This window comes from Colobus angolensis, unplaced genomic scaffold (assembly GCF_000951035.1).
Source record: "Colobus angolensis palliatus isolate OR3802 unplaced genomic scaffold, Cang.pa_1.0 Scaffold283, whole genome shotgun sequence".
NCBI classification, from domain to species: Eukaryota; Metazoa; Chordata; class Mammalia; order Primates; family Cercopithecidae; genus Colobus; species Colobus angolensis.
In genome coordinates this window covers 892736-906603 of record NW_012116077.1, presented here as the reverse complement: position 1 = coordinate 906603, position 13868 = coordinate 892736, and the positions used below count along the sequence as shown (strand labels likewise).

Sequence of the window (13868 nt, the reverse complement as noted above, 5' to 3'; positions counted from 1 at the left end):
AAGGAAAATGTACTATTACAAATGTCTGGAATGTTGGCAAAGAAAATGGCAAATACATGGCTAAATCTAAACAAACAACACTATAAATATCTAATTTGAAGATGAAAAAACAGAGCTAAAATAATGAGAAGAAGAACATTTACCCTGGGAGGCAATTATTTGTAATTAAAACATTCTAAGTTCCTTATATTAATTCATTGTTTTTTTCTACTCGTTAAGAAGTTATACACTCTATTTACATTATTTTAGTGATCACTCCAAAAAGTTAATATGCATAGTTAACATATAAATTTAGTCAATACAAAGCAATTAAAGCAAAACACTTGACAAAAAGTTAGACTGATGGTACCAAATACTAGTGAGGAAATGGGACCACATACATTTAGGGCAAGAGTGTAAAGTAAAAGAAATATTTTGGAAAACGACTTGGCTGTGCCTTTAGATTGGGTTCCCCATAAGCTGACTCTGACTGAGGATTCATCTGAAAGTGATGTATTAGGAAGTGGTCCAAGTAAAAATATAGTGACCAGGGAGTGGGACCATGCAACAGGGAGAGGAAGAAGGCCAAACACTATTTTGATATCAACCAAGGTACCATTAAGGATCACTGTGGCACAATCTAATAGGGGGACACTGGAGACAATACAGGTCACAAATCAGAGTTGTCTCAAACAGGAGCAACAGAGCTGCAGTATTTATAACTATATATCTACTAATTATTAGCTAAAGTCTTCTCTCTGGCGGACTTTAATTCTCAGATACTGGCTCTTCATGCTTGGAGACAAAAGGAGGTTGGTTCTGCAGTCCTGTGACAAAGAGCCACAGATTCTGGCTATTGGGAGAAAAAGCAAAAGCAGAGCAAAGGTGGATTAAAATGGCCAAATATACCAAGGGGATAAGGATAGAACATTAACAGTGTCTGTTTTAGTGGGTATTAGTCTTAACACCATGGAAAATGATGATAGCTAGATCCTTCTCCCTCAGCCTTCCTTGCAATTATCTCAACTAAGGGCTTAAATATACCCACTTAAAAATACCTGAAGTATACTCAACATTTTACCATCAAGCATGACATTAGCTATAGGTTTTTGTAGATGCTCCTTATGAGACAAGAATTCCCTTCCAATCCCAGTTTGCTGGGGGTTTTTATGAACTAAAGTTCAATGTTGTCAAATGCTTTTTCTGCTACTATGACCAAAGAACATCAAGCTTTTAAAATTTATTGAGACTTGTTTAATGCCTTAGCAAATGGCTTATCTTGGTGAATGCACCATATGCACTCGAAAACACTGTGTATTAGTTGTTTGATACAGTGTTCTAGACATATGTATTATTCTTTAGATTTTCTATGTCCGTACTGGTATTTTGTCTAGTTGTTATATTAAATATTGAGAAAACATTGTTAAAATTTCCAATTTAAAAAAATACCTGGAGTATATTTTCTTGTTTGCAAACGCCTGTTCCTCTATCTGTACTGGTGTAGAAGAGTAGGCAGAAATATGGACTCCATCTTAAAATGATGATGAAATAAGGTCATGCGCACGAGGCACATCTAACATTTCTTTGCACATATTAGGACCTCACTACACATTTCTTCATCTTTTTTTTTTTTTTTTTTTTTTTTTTTTTTTGAGACAGAGTCTCGCTCTGTCGCCCAGGCTGGAGTGCAGTGGCCGGATCTCAGCTCACTGCAAGCTCCGCCTCCCGGGTTTACGCCATTCTCCTGCCTCAGCCTCCCGAGTAGCTGGGACTACAGGCGCCCGCCACCTCGCCCGGCTAGTTTTTTGTTATTTTTTAGTAGAGACGGGGTTTCACCGTGTTAGTCAGGATAGTCTCGATCTCCCGACCTCGTGATCCACCCGTCTCGGCCTCCCAAAGTGCTGGGATTACAGGCTTCAGCCACCGCGCCCGGCCTTCTTCATCAAATTTAAGTATTACAAATTAATATGTTTTTGTTTTGGCAGAGGGGACAAGGCTGGATCTGATGTCATGGCTACTTACATGGCAAGTTCTTTACTCTCATCTTGATGGCCTTGATTACATACATTGTGTAGATGTCAATTCATCGAATGGGTTCAAATGACCCATGCTGCTCTGAGGTTCCAGCGTTCCAGGAGAGTCCTGTTCAATGCACTCTGTTGTCTAGTCTTCTGCTAACACTAGAGATATAAGAATATTCATTAAACTCACTTTGGAAATGGCTGGACAGTTGGTGAGAGAGAGACTCCAAATTCAGCCAGGGTAATATTCCCACTGAAGTAATAATAGTACAGGAAAACACTGAGAATGATGATTATAGTCAGGGTATTACTCAGCTTTGGCTTCTAACATAGACGCTGTCTCTGTGTGATTCCATGAAGGTAGATCAAGCTGGGAGTAGTGGAGCCTTTGGAAGGATTATAGGCAATCTTTTAAGTTGAAAGTCAGTTTGAATGTACATATCCTTTAACCTTATATTCTCTACACAAGCAGCCCAGAACCACTTTAGAATAAATTCTCCTCCTTAAGATTTCTTGCTGAATGTGAATGTGGCCCCCAAATTTGTGGGTGGTTACATCTGAATCTTTTTTTTAAATGTTTGATCCTTGCATTTTTTCACAACATCTTATGGGTAGGTATTCTTTTTTTCTTTCACCATTATACCTGGTAACTTTGGTAACTCATTATTTAAATACACTTATATTCTTTTGGGAAGTTGGGAACACCTCGATGCTGGAGACCTCCTTAAATTTTGACAAGGTCTAAATTCAACTTTGCTGTTGTCTTCATCCCTAAAAATGTCATTTAATGCTCAATATCTGAAAGTTGATTAATAGGCATTCATATTATAAGTTAAATATTGCTCCCTATAGAGGCCTAAAAATGATTTTTTAAAAATCCATAGCTGTATTACTTTTATACCTTCAGACACCAACTATCTCCACCAGCCCCATGATTTGGGGGATGAGAGAAGGGTGTGAAAGTAGAATTAAAAGTATTCCGATTGTCTCAATTATGGTAGGGCAGAAGAGAGGGAGAAAATAAACATTTTGTAAAAGTCTTACCTTTTTGGTGATAGAGGTGAAACAGGACCCAAAAAAAGGAATTTTATTGTGGGAAAAAGTATTTATTTTTGGAAATATTATCTTTATTGAAATTAAAGTTTTAGTAATGATAGAGGCAAAAAAAATTCCCTCACATTACTCATGAGAATATAATTTGAAAACAATCGTTCTGGAGTGAGATTTTTAACAAACAGTTAAAATCATATGGCCTTTCATATATACATTAGTTTTAGGAATCTATCCTAATGATCTTGCCAAAACTGTGTTTGCTTCTAATGTGAGTGAATATGCAGTCCTCCACTCAGGTTGCAGAACGGGTACTATTGCAGTCTTTAGCCCAAGACCCAAATTAACAGGCTTACTATAATTTCAGGGTTGTGAAATCCTAAATGTTCTCTTTTTGATCATGTGATAATATGCTCTCAGCAGCCTAAGACACAGCAACAGCCACAACAGGGAGAGAAAAATAGGTTCCAGGATCAGCTAGGCACTATGGCAGGGCCTCTGCAAGCAGTGGGCTAAAGGGGACAGGCATTAGAATTGGGGTACTGCCTCAGGGTTGGAAAAGAGGGACCCACTGAAGTGAGAGTTGGGGGTAGAATGAGTTTGGTGACCATCTGTTAAGGAGCAGTAAGAAAGTGGGTATGAAGAGGACTGGGAACGAGTGAAAGAATGTGGTACAACCGTCAAGAGGGCCAAAAGCAGCGGTATACAGGGAAGAGAAAGAGCTCAGTTCTGGGCTGGCAGCTAAGAATCAAGCCAAACAGCCTACCCTGAACCACGTTCTCCATCATCATAAAGTCAGGGATTGTTCATGCACATAAAGTCCAGGTACTTTCAGTATGGGGTCCATGATGAGCTTCAGTGGTGGTAAGACAGAGGGACTTTGATTGCCCTCACCAAGTTTTGAAGGCTTTGTAGACTCCCTTTATTCTTTACTGTTCAGATGTGATCATTTCCCCATGTCATTAAATAGTTTGAGATCATCATGGCCTTTCATTTTACTTTATTTCACCGGGTATGTATTCTGACTGACCTTTGTCCATCCCATACTTGGTCCCAATAGATTTCACACTTTTCATTTTAGGCTCTTTGCTGCTCAGAACTGCTTATTGCTATACCTGTGTAGTCTGAGTGAACTTCATGATGGAAGACAAAACAGTGCTGCAACATCTATAGAAGCAGGCAGGTCATCAGACCTCTGCAGTGGCACCTGGAGGAAGCATCCATACGTCTAGGACTTCTGGTACTCAATCTCTCAGCCTACTCCTTTGGTCCTCCAGCCTCCTAGTGACAGGCAAATCAGGGACACTCACAAAGGGTCCCTTTGAAATCCCCTTCCTTACTACATCTCTGCCTTAAGGTTGACTCTGTGTACAGGATTGCACTTAGGCCACTGGGAGTAAGTGGGGAGTGACCTTTCACTAGTATACTCTACCAGGATTCCCCTGAGAACCAAGGTCTCAGGGCACTGAACCATCCAAAGCCTACTTTGTTCCCCTATTAAATCTTTGTGGATCTGAGTGTCACAAAAATTTGTGTAAAGTTATCTTAATTATAGGTTTCAAGTCATTACTGGTCCCGATCATCAAAAGAAAGAGGTTAACTGTATTTCTGTTCTTTCTTATATTCATCGTCCATATTGTCACTTTTTATGTTTCTCTATCCTTTGGAGGTAAGGCCTCTTGCTTGGGTATTGATCACATTGCAGAGAATGAAGTGAAGGAAACAAACAAACAGTGACAACTGAAAAAGTGAGACTGCAAAGTAATACAAAAGAACCCCTTCTACTCTTACAAATGTCATTCCTTTGTCCCTTTATGGAATCCTGTGAAGATGTTCATGATTGTGAATTATTACCCTACCCAAGACATTTGCAGCACAAAAGAGGACCCTTGAGATGATAAAACTAGCATAGATCAAGGAATAATTCTCATTCTTGTAGGAGGAAGAAAACTGCTGGGGCATTGTTGTCGAGGGAAGTGGGGAGTTACTGACATTGTTCAAAGGATACCCAGAAGGTCCCTGCCCATTCTACCTACCTCCAGAGCCAGTGGACAGAGAACACAGGGAATATGCTGGACCTACTCAGTAATGTAAACTGCTTCCAAGCACTTTTCCAACCACTTCAGCAGAACCTGTGTTTAAAACCAAACAGTGAATATGCTTAACACAATCTTCCTTCATACCCATCCAGGAAGGTGACTGTCAGCACCTTGAACTGGCCTTCATGATTAGCCCAGTTTCAGTTGTTTTAAGAGCCCTGTAAATCATAAAAACTTTATTTTATTAGGCAATTTGAATTGCATCTCTGATTTCAAAAAGATTTTGACCTATTATATGCCAAACTACAAATTAATGATGTTTCCACTACTTCTGGGAATACAAATATTATCACATGCATAATACAGATAATAATGTACCTCTACCTCCACATACAGCCCTATGAATCACTGCTGGGTGGCAAAATTTCACCTATTTAAATGAAGAGAGAGAAGCAATAAAGTAAACAAGCAAAAAAAACCCTTGTGATCTATTCCTCATTCGTGTGCTCTGGAAAAATAACACATATTAGAAATGGGGCAGAGAGGCCAGGCATAGTGGCTCATGCCTGTAATCCCGGCACTTTGGGAAGCCAAGGCTGGGGTATCATGAAGCCAGAAGACTGAGACCATCCTGGCCAACATGGTGAAACCCTGTCTCTACTAAAAATACAAAAATTAGCCAGGTGTGGTGGCACATGCCTGTAGTCCCAGCTACTCAGGAGGCTGAGGCAGAAGAATTGCTTGAACCCAGGAGGCAGAGGTTGCAGTGAGCTGAGATCATGCCACGGCACTCCAGCCTGGGCGACAAAGCAAGACTCCATCTCAACAACAACAAAAAAGGCAGAGAGTTGTTGACTGAGTGCTGCCCTACAAGCCCACCGTAGAATAATCTGCTTCTATTGGGATATTGAGCTTTTCCCAGAGATAGATGGGGTGGCAGAGGCATGTTAGCACAGTAGATTTCAAAGATTCACATGCAGAGATATGTTGAAGAGAATTTTTTTTTTTTTCTGCCCATTAGGGAAGGTGGTAATTGTATTGTGTTTCAGGTCATTCATTAAACAAGTTTGTACCTAAATTAACTACAGTTCTGCATTCCTTTCTCCACTACCTACCCAATTAAAGCAATATAAATGTAAATGCTTTTTCTGAAGTATCTAAGCCATTTTGCTGGTTCCCTGATAATGCATTAAATAAAACTGTGAGAAGTGTTCACCAACAAATGTGTGAGATGCATGGCTTGTAACCATTTGGGGTATATGCTTTCAGACAGTTTTTTGGAAATGAGGGAAGAAAAAGCACCCTATCTGACTATTCCTTACTTTATCTTGGCCACATTCAGATTAAGGTTCATTTCCTAAGGGGCATAAAACTGACTTGTTTACAACATTAATCGTCTGGGATTGGTCACCGGTGGGATCTCCATTTGCAGGACACCACAGGACTCTGTGTCAACATCAGCCATAGCATGGCAGGACATATAGTTTTTGAACAAGATATGGACCCCATTTACAGAACCAGGGAGGGAAAAGTGCCATATTGACTGAGACCATTTCTTTTCAATAATGTCTGACATTTATTGAAAATAAGGAAAAGACTTTCTCCAGGTAGTGTATTAGAGCAGAGCAGAATGCAGGGGTTACTGTGTTGAACAAAAGGCACACATCAGAGAGACAGTTGCAAACTCAGAAAACTGGGTTATAGGCAAAACTAACTGGTCCACAAGAGAAAATGAGAGACTCGATTTGGCTGCCAGGCACACCTGGGTCTAGGCTGGAACACAAGAGGTTCTGGGGGTGGGGAGGAAATAGGTCTCGCTGAAGGTGACAGATCCCTTGGGGGGCGGCCAGCTGTCTGGATCACTGTCCAAGGACTGTGGCCAGCCCAGATACCTCCGAGGTGAGTCCAGATCACTAGGAGCAGCAGTCTGTCAGTGGGATGCGATGGATGGCGATGGCAGTGGCAGCGCAGGTCTGTGGGCAGAATGATGTAGTCGTCTGGCAGTCTGGTGGGGAGGAGGGGGCTTGGCAGCGGCGGCAGTGGGTGGTCTGTCCAGTGTGTAACAGGAGCCCAGCTTGCAGCTGGAGCACAGGACAGCGTCCAAATGTGCATGGGAGGGGCTGGCTGGCTGGAAGGAGAGGGCGGCGGCTCGCTCCAGAGTGAGGCCCAGGGGCGGCAGCAGGAGCCTGGAGCGCTATTCCTGGAACAAAGGCAAGCACTACGCGGGAGGGGACAGGAGCGCAGGGGACATCGCGGCGGCTCGGCTCAAGGGGGAGGGAGGCGCGGAGGGAGGGCGCCGGTGGCGACCCTGGCGGCGGCCAGTAGCACAGCGGGCCCTCCCCAGAGCACCCGCCCCCAGGCTCGAGGGTCTCCCGGCCTAGAAGTCCTCGTCCTCCTCCCATCCAAAGACCCGCTTCATCTCGGCCAGAAAGCCCCGGTAATCATTGAGTAGGGGGCTCTCCTTCTTGATGTATGGGATCACCCACTGCAGGGCGGGCCCCGTGAGGCGGGTGATGAGGAACGTCACCTTCAGGGCGTCGCTGGAGAATGTGTTCTCGTCCACGAACATGTAGGAGCCCGTCTGCACGATGAACTCCGGGAGCCGGTCGGTATCGCCATCAAACGTCTCGGGAAAGGGAATCGGGTTCCTCCAGCGACGCGTCGCAGGCCGGATCGGCAAGGCCAGGAGGGCCTTTATCAGCTGCACCCGACCGTCCATCGCTGCTCTTCGCTTCGCTGGACGTCAATGGGCTCCACCCGGCTCTGCAGAGGTCAGTACCGAGGCGTCGCCGGAAATGCGTGTCCACGAAGGCCTGCCCAAGCTAGGGTGGGCGGGGCCACGAGCGGGGCTCCAGCCCTCTCATGGACTCCGCCCACAAGGCCGGGTGTTCCCTAGTACGCAGGCGCGTCATGGGGCACACACTTGCGAAGAAGGGCCTAAAGCCCTCAAGGAGGCAGGGTTGTATCGGAGAGGCTGGGCTGAGGGTTCCTAAGGTGGCGGGACGGGGAGCAGGGGAGGAACCAGGGAGATCTGGTGGTGTACGGGGCGCGGGGAGCTCGCTCCAAGGGTATGTTAGGGGCCCTACCTAGTTCTGGTAGTTGAGGAGCCCTCCCGCTGTACTGGTCCCCACCTCTCATCAGCCCTTGGGTATGCATTCAGGGAGCCTTGGCCCTGGACGCCACTAGTATGAGGTTCTGTGAACACATTTTCCTGCTCCTTCTTGCGTCTCTCAACCAGATTATTGGCTCCCTACTTTGCAACATTAATAGAGAAGCCCCACATATTAGCAAATATAATCCAGAGCAGCATATTCAAAGAGTAATGCACCACGCTTGAGGGATGGATACTCCATTCTCCATGATGTGATTATTAGGACCTAGTATTTGATAGCACAACAGGATGACTACAGTCAAAATAATTTAATTGTACATTTAAAGATAACTGAAAGAGTATAATTGGATTGTTTGTAGCACAAAGGATAAGCGCTTGAGGGGATGGATGCCCCATTTACCATTATGTGATTATTATGCATTGTATATCTATATTAAAGCATTTCACGTACCCCATAAATACATATACCTATTATGTACCCACAAAAATTAGAAAATAAATTTTTAAAAAGAATAATATGCCACAAGCAGTTAATGTAAGGAGAGTTAAATATTAAGAAATCTCTTAATTTGTTATAAAAGCTGCCCTTAGTTCTCTGCCATGTTGCCCTGTCTATAGGCAGTTCACAACACTGCAGCTTGTTTCTTCATGGAACAAAGGGAGAATGTTTGTCCTTGAAAGATGGAGTCATGTATAAACTAACATAATCATGGGAGTTCATCACCTTTGCCACATTCTATTGATTAGAAGCGAGCCATAGTCCCCACCTACACCGAAAGGTATGACCAAGATATTGGGATGTTGGGGGCCACTTTAGAATCTGTCTGCCATAGCATGCATATACAAATTTGGTGATCCATTCATTTGTTGGAAGATATTTGCCTTATTTACAGGTTTTGGAAATTACAAAGCAATCAGCTATAAGCATTTACGTACAGATTTTTGTGTGAGCACAGATTTTCATTTTTCTAGAGCAAATTCCTAGAGCAAAGATTTGTGTCACATGGTTCCCATTAAAAACTCTCATCAAACTTAAAAGGGAACTCCTAAATCTGATGAAGAGCATCTGCAAAAATCCTACGGCTGTCATACTCAAAGGCGAAAGCCTGAATGCTTTTCACTCTTAGATCAAGAACAAGACACATAGAGGGGAACAACACACACTGAGGCCTATCAGAGGGTTGAGGGTGGGAGGAGGCAGAAGATCAGGAAAAATAACTAACGGCTAATAAGCTTAATACCTGGGTGATGAAATAATCTGTACAACAAACTCCCATGACACAAGTTTACCTATGTTAACAACCTGCACTTGTACCCCTGAACTTGAAAGTTAAAAAAGACGAACAAAACAAGTACATATGCCCACTCTCATCACTTTAGTGCAGTATTGTACTGGAGATTCTAGACAGTGCAATGAGGGCAAAGAAAATAAGGAAAGGAAAAAGTAATAAAAGGCATCTAGATTGGACAGGGCAAAGGCAGACTTTTGTTATTCATACACACCAGGATCGTGCATATAGAAAACAGATTTTCTAAGATCAACAAAAATTACTAGAACTAAGAAGCGAGTTTAGCAAGGTTGCAGGACACAGGCGAATATACAAAAATCAATTGTATTCCTAGTAACGAACAAGAGAAATTTGAGCTAGAATTTTAAACACCATAAAAACGTAAAAAATGTTAGGGTTAAATATGACAAAAGAGATGAGACTTGTACCCTGAAAACTACAGAACATTCCTGACATATATTACAAAATATCTGAGTAATGCAGAGATATATTCATGGACTGGAAGATTTAATATTGTTAGTATATCAATCCTCCCAAAAATTGATATATAGATTCAAAGTCCCAGTGAGTGTTTTAACATATAAAAAACAACTAATTGTTTCTAAAATTCGTAGGGAAATGCAAAAAAAAAAAATGTATTAGCAAAAACAACTTTGAAATAGAAAAAATAAGTTGGAGGACTGATAATATTTGATTTCAAGATTTATAATAAAGCTACTGCAATTAAGACAATGTGATATTGTTATCAAAATAGACAAATACAGTCGTCCCTTAGTATTTACAAGGGATTGGTTCCAGGACCCCTGCAAATACCAAAATCTGAGTATGCTCAACTCCCTTATATAAAATGGTATAATATTTGCGTATAACCTATGTATATCCTCCCATATGCTTTAAATCATATCTAGATTACTTATAATACCTAATACAATACAAATTCTATGTAAATAGTTGTTACCTCATATTTTTAATTGAACTCTTTTTCTAATTTTTACTTTTATTTCAATAGTTTCTGAGGTACAGGTGGTTTTTTGTTACATGGATAAGTTCTTTAGTGGTGATTTCTGAGATTTTAGTGCACCTGTCACCCAAACAGTGTACACTGTACCCAATGTGTAGTCTTTTATCCCTCACTCCCTTCCCATCCTTCCCCCCTGGATCACCAAAGTCCATTGTATCAATCTTATGCCTTTGCATCCTCATAGTTTTAACTCGACTTCTAAGTGACAACATACAATATTTGGTTTTCCATTCCTGAGTTAACTTCACCTAGAATAATGGCGTCCAGCTCTATCCAAGTCGCTGAAAAAGACATTATTTCATTCCTTCTTATAGCTGAGTAGTAGTACATGTTGTATATATACCACATTGTCTTTATCCACTCGTTGGTTGATAGGCACTTAGGTTGGTTCCATATCTTTGCAATTGTGAATTGTGCTGCTATAAACATGCATGTGCATGTGTCTTTTTCACAGAGTGACTTATTTTTCTTTCTTTATTTCCCAGTAGTGGGATTGCTGGATTGAATGGTAGTTCTACTTTTCCTTCTTTAAGAAATCTCCATACTGTTTTCCACACTGGTTGTACTAATTACATTCCCACCAGCAGTGTAAAAATGCTCCCTTTTCCCCACATCCATGCCAACATCCATTGTTTTTGGACTTTTAAATTATGGCCATTCTTGCAGGAGTAAGGCGGTATCTCATTGTGGTTTTAATTTGCAGTTCCCTGATAATTATGTTATCTTCTAGAATTAGTGATGTTAAGCATATTTTCATATTTGCTGGCTGTTTGTGTATCTTCTTTTGAGAAATGTCTATTCATGTCATTTGCCCACTTTTTGATGGGATTTTTTTTTCTTGCTGATTTTTTTTTTAGTTCCTTGTAGATTCTGGATATTAGTCCTTTGTTGAATGCATAGTTTGTTAATACTGTCTGTCTACTCTGCTGATTATTTCTTTTGCTGTGTAGCAGATTTTAGTTTAATTAGGTTCCATTTATTTATTTTTATTTTTGTTGCATTTGCTTTTGGGGTCTTGGTCATGAATTATTTGCCTAAGCCAACATCCAGAAGAGTTTTTATGATGTTATCTTCTAGAATTTTTATCGTTTCAGGTTTAAGGTTTAAGCCTTTGCTCCACCTTGTTGAATTTTTTTTATAGGGCGAAACATGGGGATCCAGTTTCATTCTTCTACGTGTCTCTTGACAGTTTTCCCAGTACCATTTATTGAATAGGATGTCCTTTCCCCAAATTATGTTTTTGTATGCTTTCTAAAAGATATGTTGGTTGTGTTTGGCTTTATTTCTGGGTTCTCCATTCTGTTCCATTGGTCTACATGCCTATTTTTATACCAGTACCATGCTGTTTTGGTAACTATAGCCTTGTAGTATAACTTGAAGTCGGCAACTGCAATGCCTCCAGATTTGTTCTTTTTGCTTAGTATGACTTTTGCTATGTAGGCGCTTTTTATTGCTTCCATATGAATTTTAAGATTGTTTTTTCTACTTCTGTGAAGAATGATGATGGTATTTTGATGGTAAATGCATTTAATTTGTAGATTGCTTTGGGCGGTATGGTCATTTTCACAATATTGATTCTTCCCATCCATGAGCATGGGGTGTGTTTACATTTGTGTCATCTATGATTTCTCTCAGCAATGTTTTGTAGTTCTCCTTATAAATATATTCCACCTCTTTCATTAAGTACATTCCTAAGTATTTTTATTGAAGTTGTTATAAAAGGGATTGAGTTCTTAATTTGATTCTCAGCTTGGTCATTATTGATGTATAGCAGCAAAAATCCTCAGTAAAATACTAGCTAACTGAATCCAACAGCATATCAAAAAGATAATATGTTATGATCAAGTGGGTTTCATACCAGGGATACAGGGATGGTTTAATATATGCAAATCAATAAATGTACTATATTTATTGGAAGTCAAACTATTGTTGTTCACCAATGATATGATTCTATACCTAGAAAATCCTAAAGACTCATCCAAAAAGCTCCTAGATCTGATAAACGAATTCAATATAGTCTCAGGATACAAAATCAATGTATACAAATTATTTTTTATTATTTTTTTCCAGAATATTTTGATCCGCTGTTGGTTGAATCTGCAGATGCAGAACCCATGGATATAGAGGGCCAACTGTAGATGAATAGAATTGGATATGCAATTCAGAAATAGACCCACACATATATGGGCAGCTGATTTTTGTAAAGTTTTGTAAAGGCAATTCAGTGGAAAAGGGATAATCTTTTCAAAATGATGCAGGAAAAGTTGAATATTCATTTACAAAAAAAATTAATTTGATCTATATCTCATACCACATGCAAAAATTAACTCAAAAAGGTTAATAGACCTAATGGTAAAACCTAAAATTATAAAGCTTCTAGAAGAAAACAGGAAAAAAAACCTTTTGAAACCTTGGATTAGACAAAGATTTCTTAGCTATCACAACAAAAGCACAATTCTCATGAGCAAAATTTGGTAAATTGGACTTCACCATATTAAAAAGCATGTGCTCTTCAAAAGACGATGTTAAGAGAATGAACAGAGAAGGCACAGGCTGGAAGAAAATGTTTGTAAATGGCATATCTAATGAAGATTTGAATACAGGACACATATAGAACTCTCAAAACAACAATGTAAATGTCAACAACCTGATTTAAAATGGAAAAAATATCTGAAGAGACACTTCACTAAAAAAGATAAATGTATGACAAATAAGCAACAAAAAGGATGTTCAGGGACACATGAATTTTATGTTTCTTAATAGTAGGAAGTAAAATCCGTCAAATGCATTTTCTGTGTCTATGTGTGTTCTGTGTTCCCTAATTTATGTAGTTAGGGAATTGCAAATTAAAACCACAATCACACCTATTAGAATGGCTGAAGTAAAAGAGAAAACCAACAAATGAAGAACCCAGAAGAAAACAAAACCTGATGATACTGAGCGTAAATGAGTTTGCAAAGCAACTTAATCTTTCATATATTGCCAGTGGGAATACAGAATGTTAGCAACTTGGGAAAACATATTTGGGAAACAAGTTTCTTTCATCCAATTTTACACGCTATAATTCCTCCTTCACTGAGACGACCACTATTCTGAATTCTATAATCATTTAGCTTTGCCTATCTTTAACACTGGTATAAAGTGGAATCCTAAAGTATATACAAATTTTGTGCCTCACAACTTCTATTCAGTGTAACATCTGTAGCACTCCTCCATATTGCTGTGTGTACTAATGCAGAATTCCATTGTATGACTATGCCATAATTTATTTATCCATTTGCCTAATCTAGTAAAATATAAAAAGAATAATATGCCATGATTAAATGAAATTATCCCAGCAATGCAAGGTTGTTTTAT

The 13868-nt window shown here is 40.1% G+C and overlaps 1 protein-coding gene across 2 annotated transcripts; it reads right to left on the bottom strand.

Annotated features, from left to right (window-relative positions):
* Positions 1–6641: 6641 nt before the first annotated feature.
* Positions 6642–7888, bottom strand: FAM127A (family with sequence similarity 127, member A). Of its 2 annotated transcripts, XM_011948747.1 has the most exons (2): positions 7617–7845; positions 6642–7062 (listed from the first exon to the last, which is right to left on the bottom strand). In XM_011948747.1, exons 1-2 carry the CDS (start codon positions 7806–7808, stop codon positions 7003–7005), a joined length of 252 nt encoding a protein of 83 aa, XP_011804137.1. In that variant the 5' UTR covers positions 7809–7845; the 3' UTR covers positions 6642–7002. The 2 variants fall into 2 exon arrangements, with proteins under 2 accessions (XP_011804137.1, XP_011804136.1); XM_011948746.1 differs by having other exon boundaries at positions 6642–7888.
* Positions 7889–13868: the final 5980 nt, after the last annotated feature.

Excerpts from the sequence above, each read along its gene's own strand:
- FAM127A (XM_011948746.1), bottom strand. The coding sequence starts at position 7,808 with ATGGACGGTCGGGTGCAGCTGATAAAGGCCCTCCTGGCCTTGCCGATC.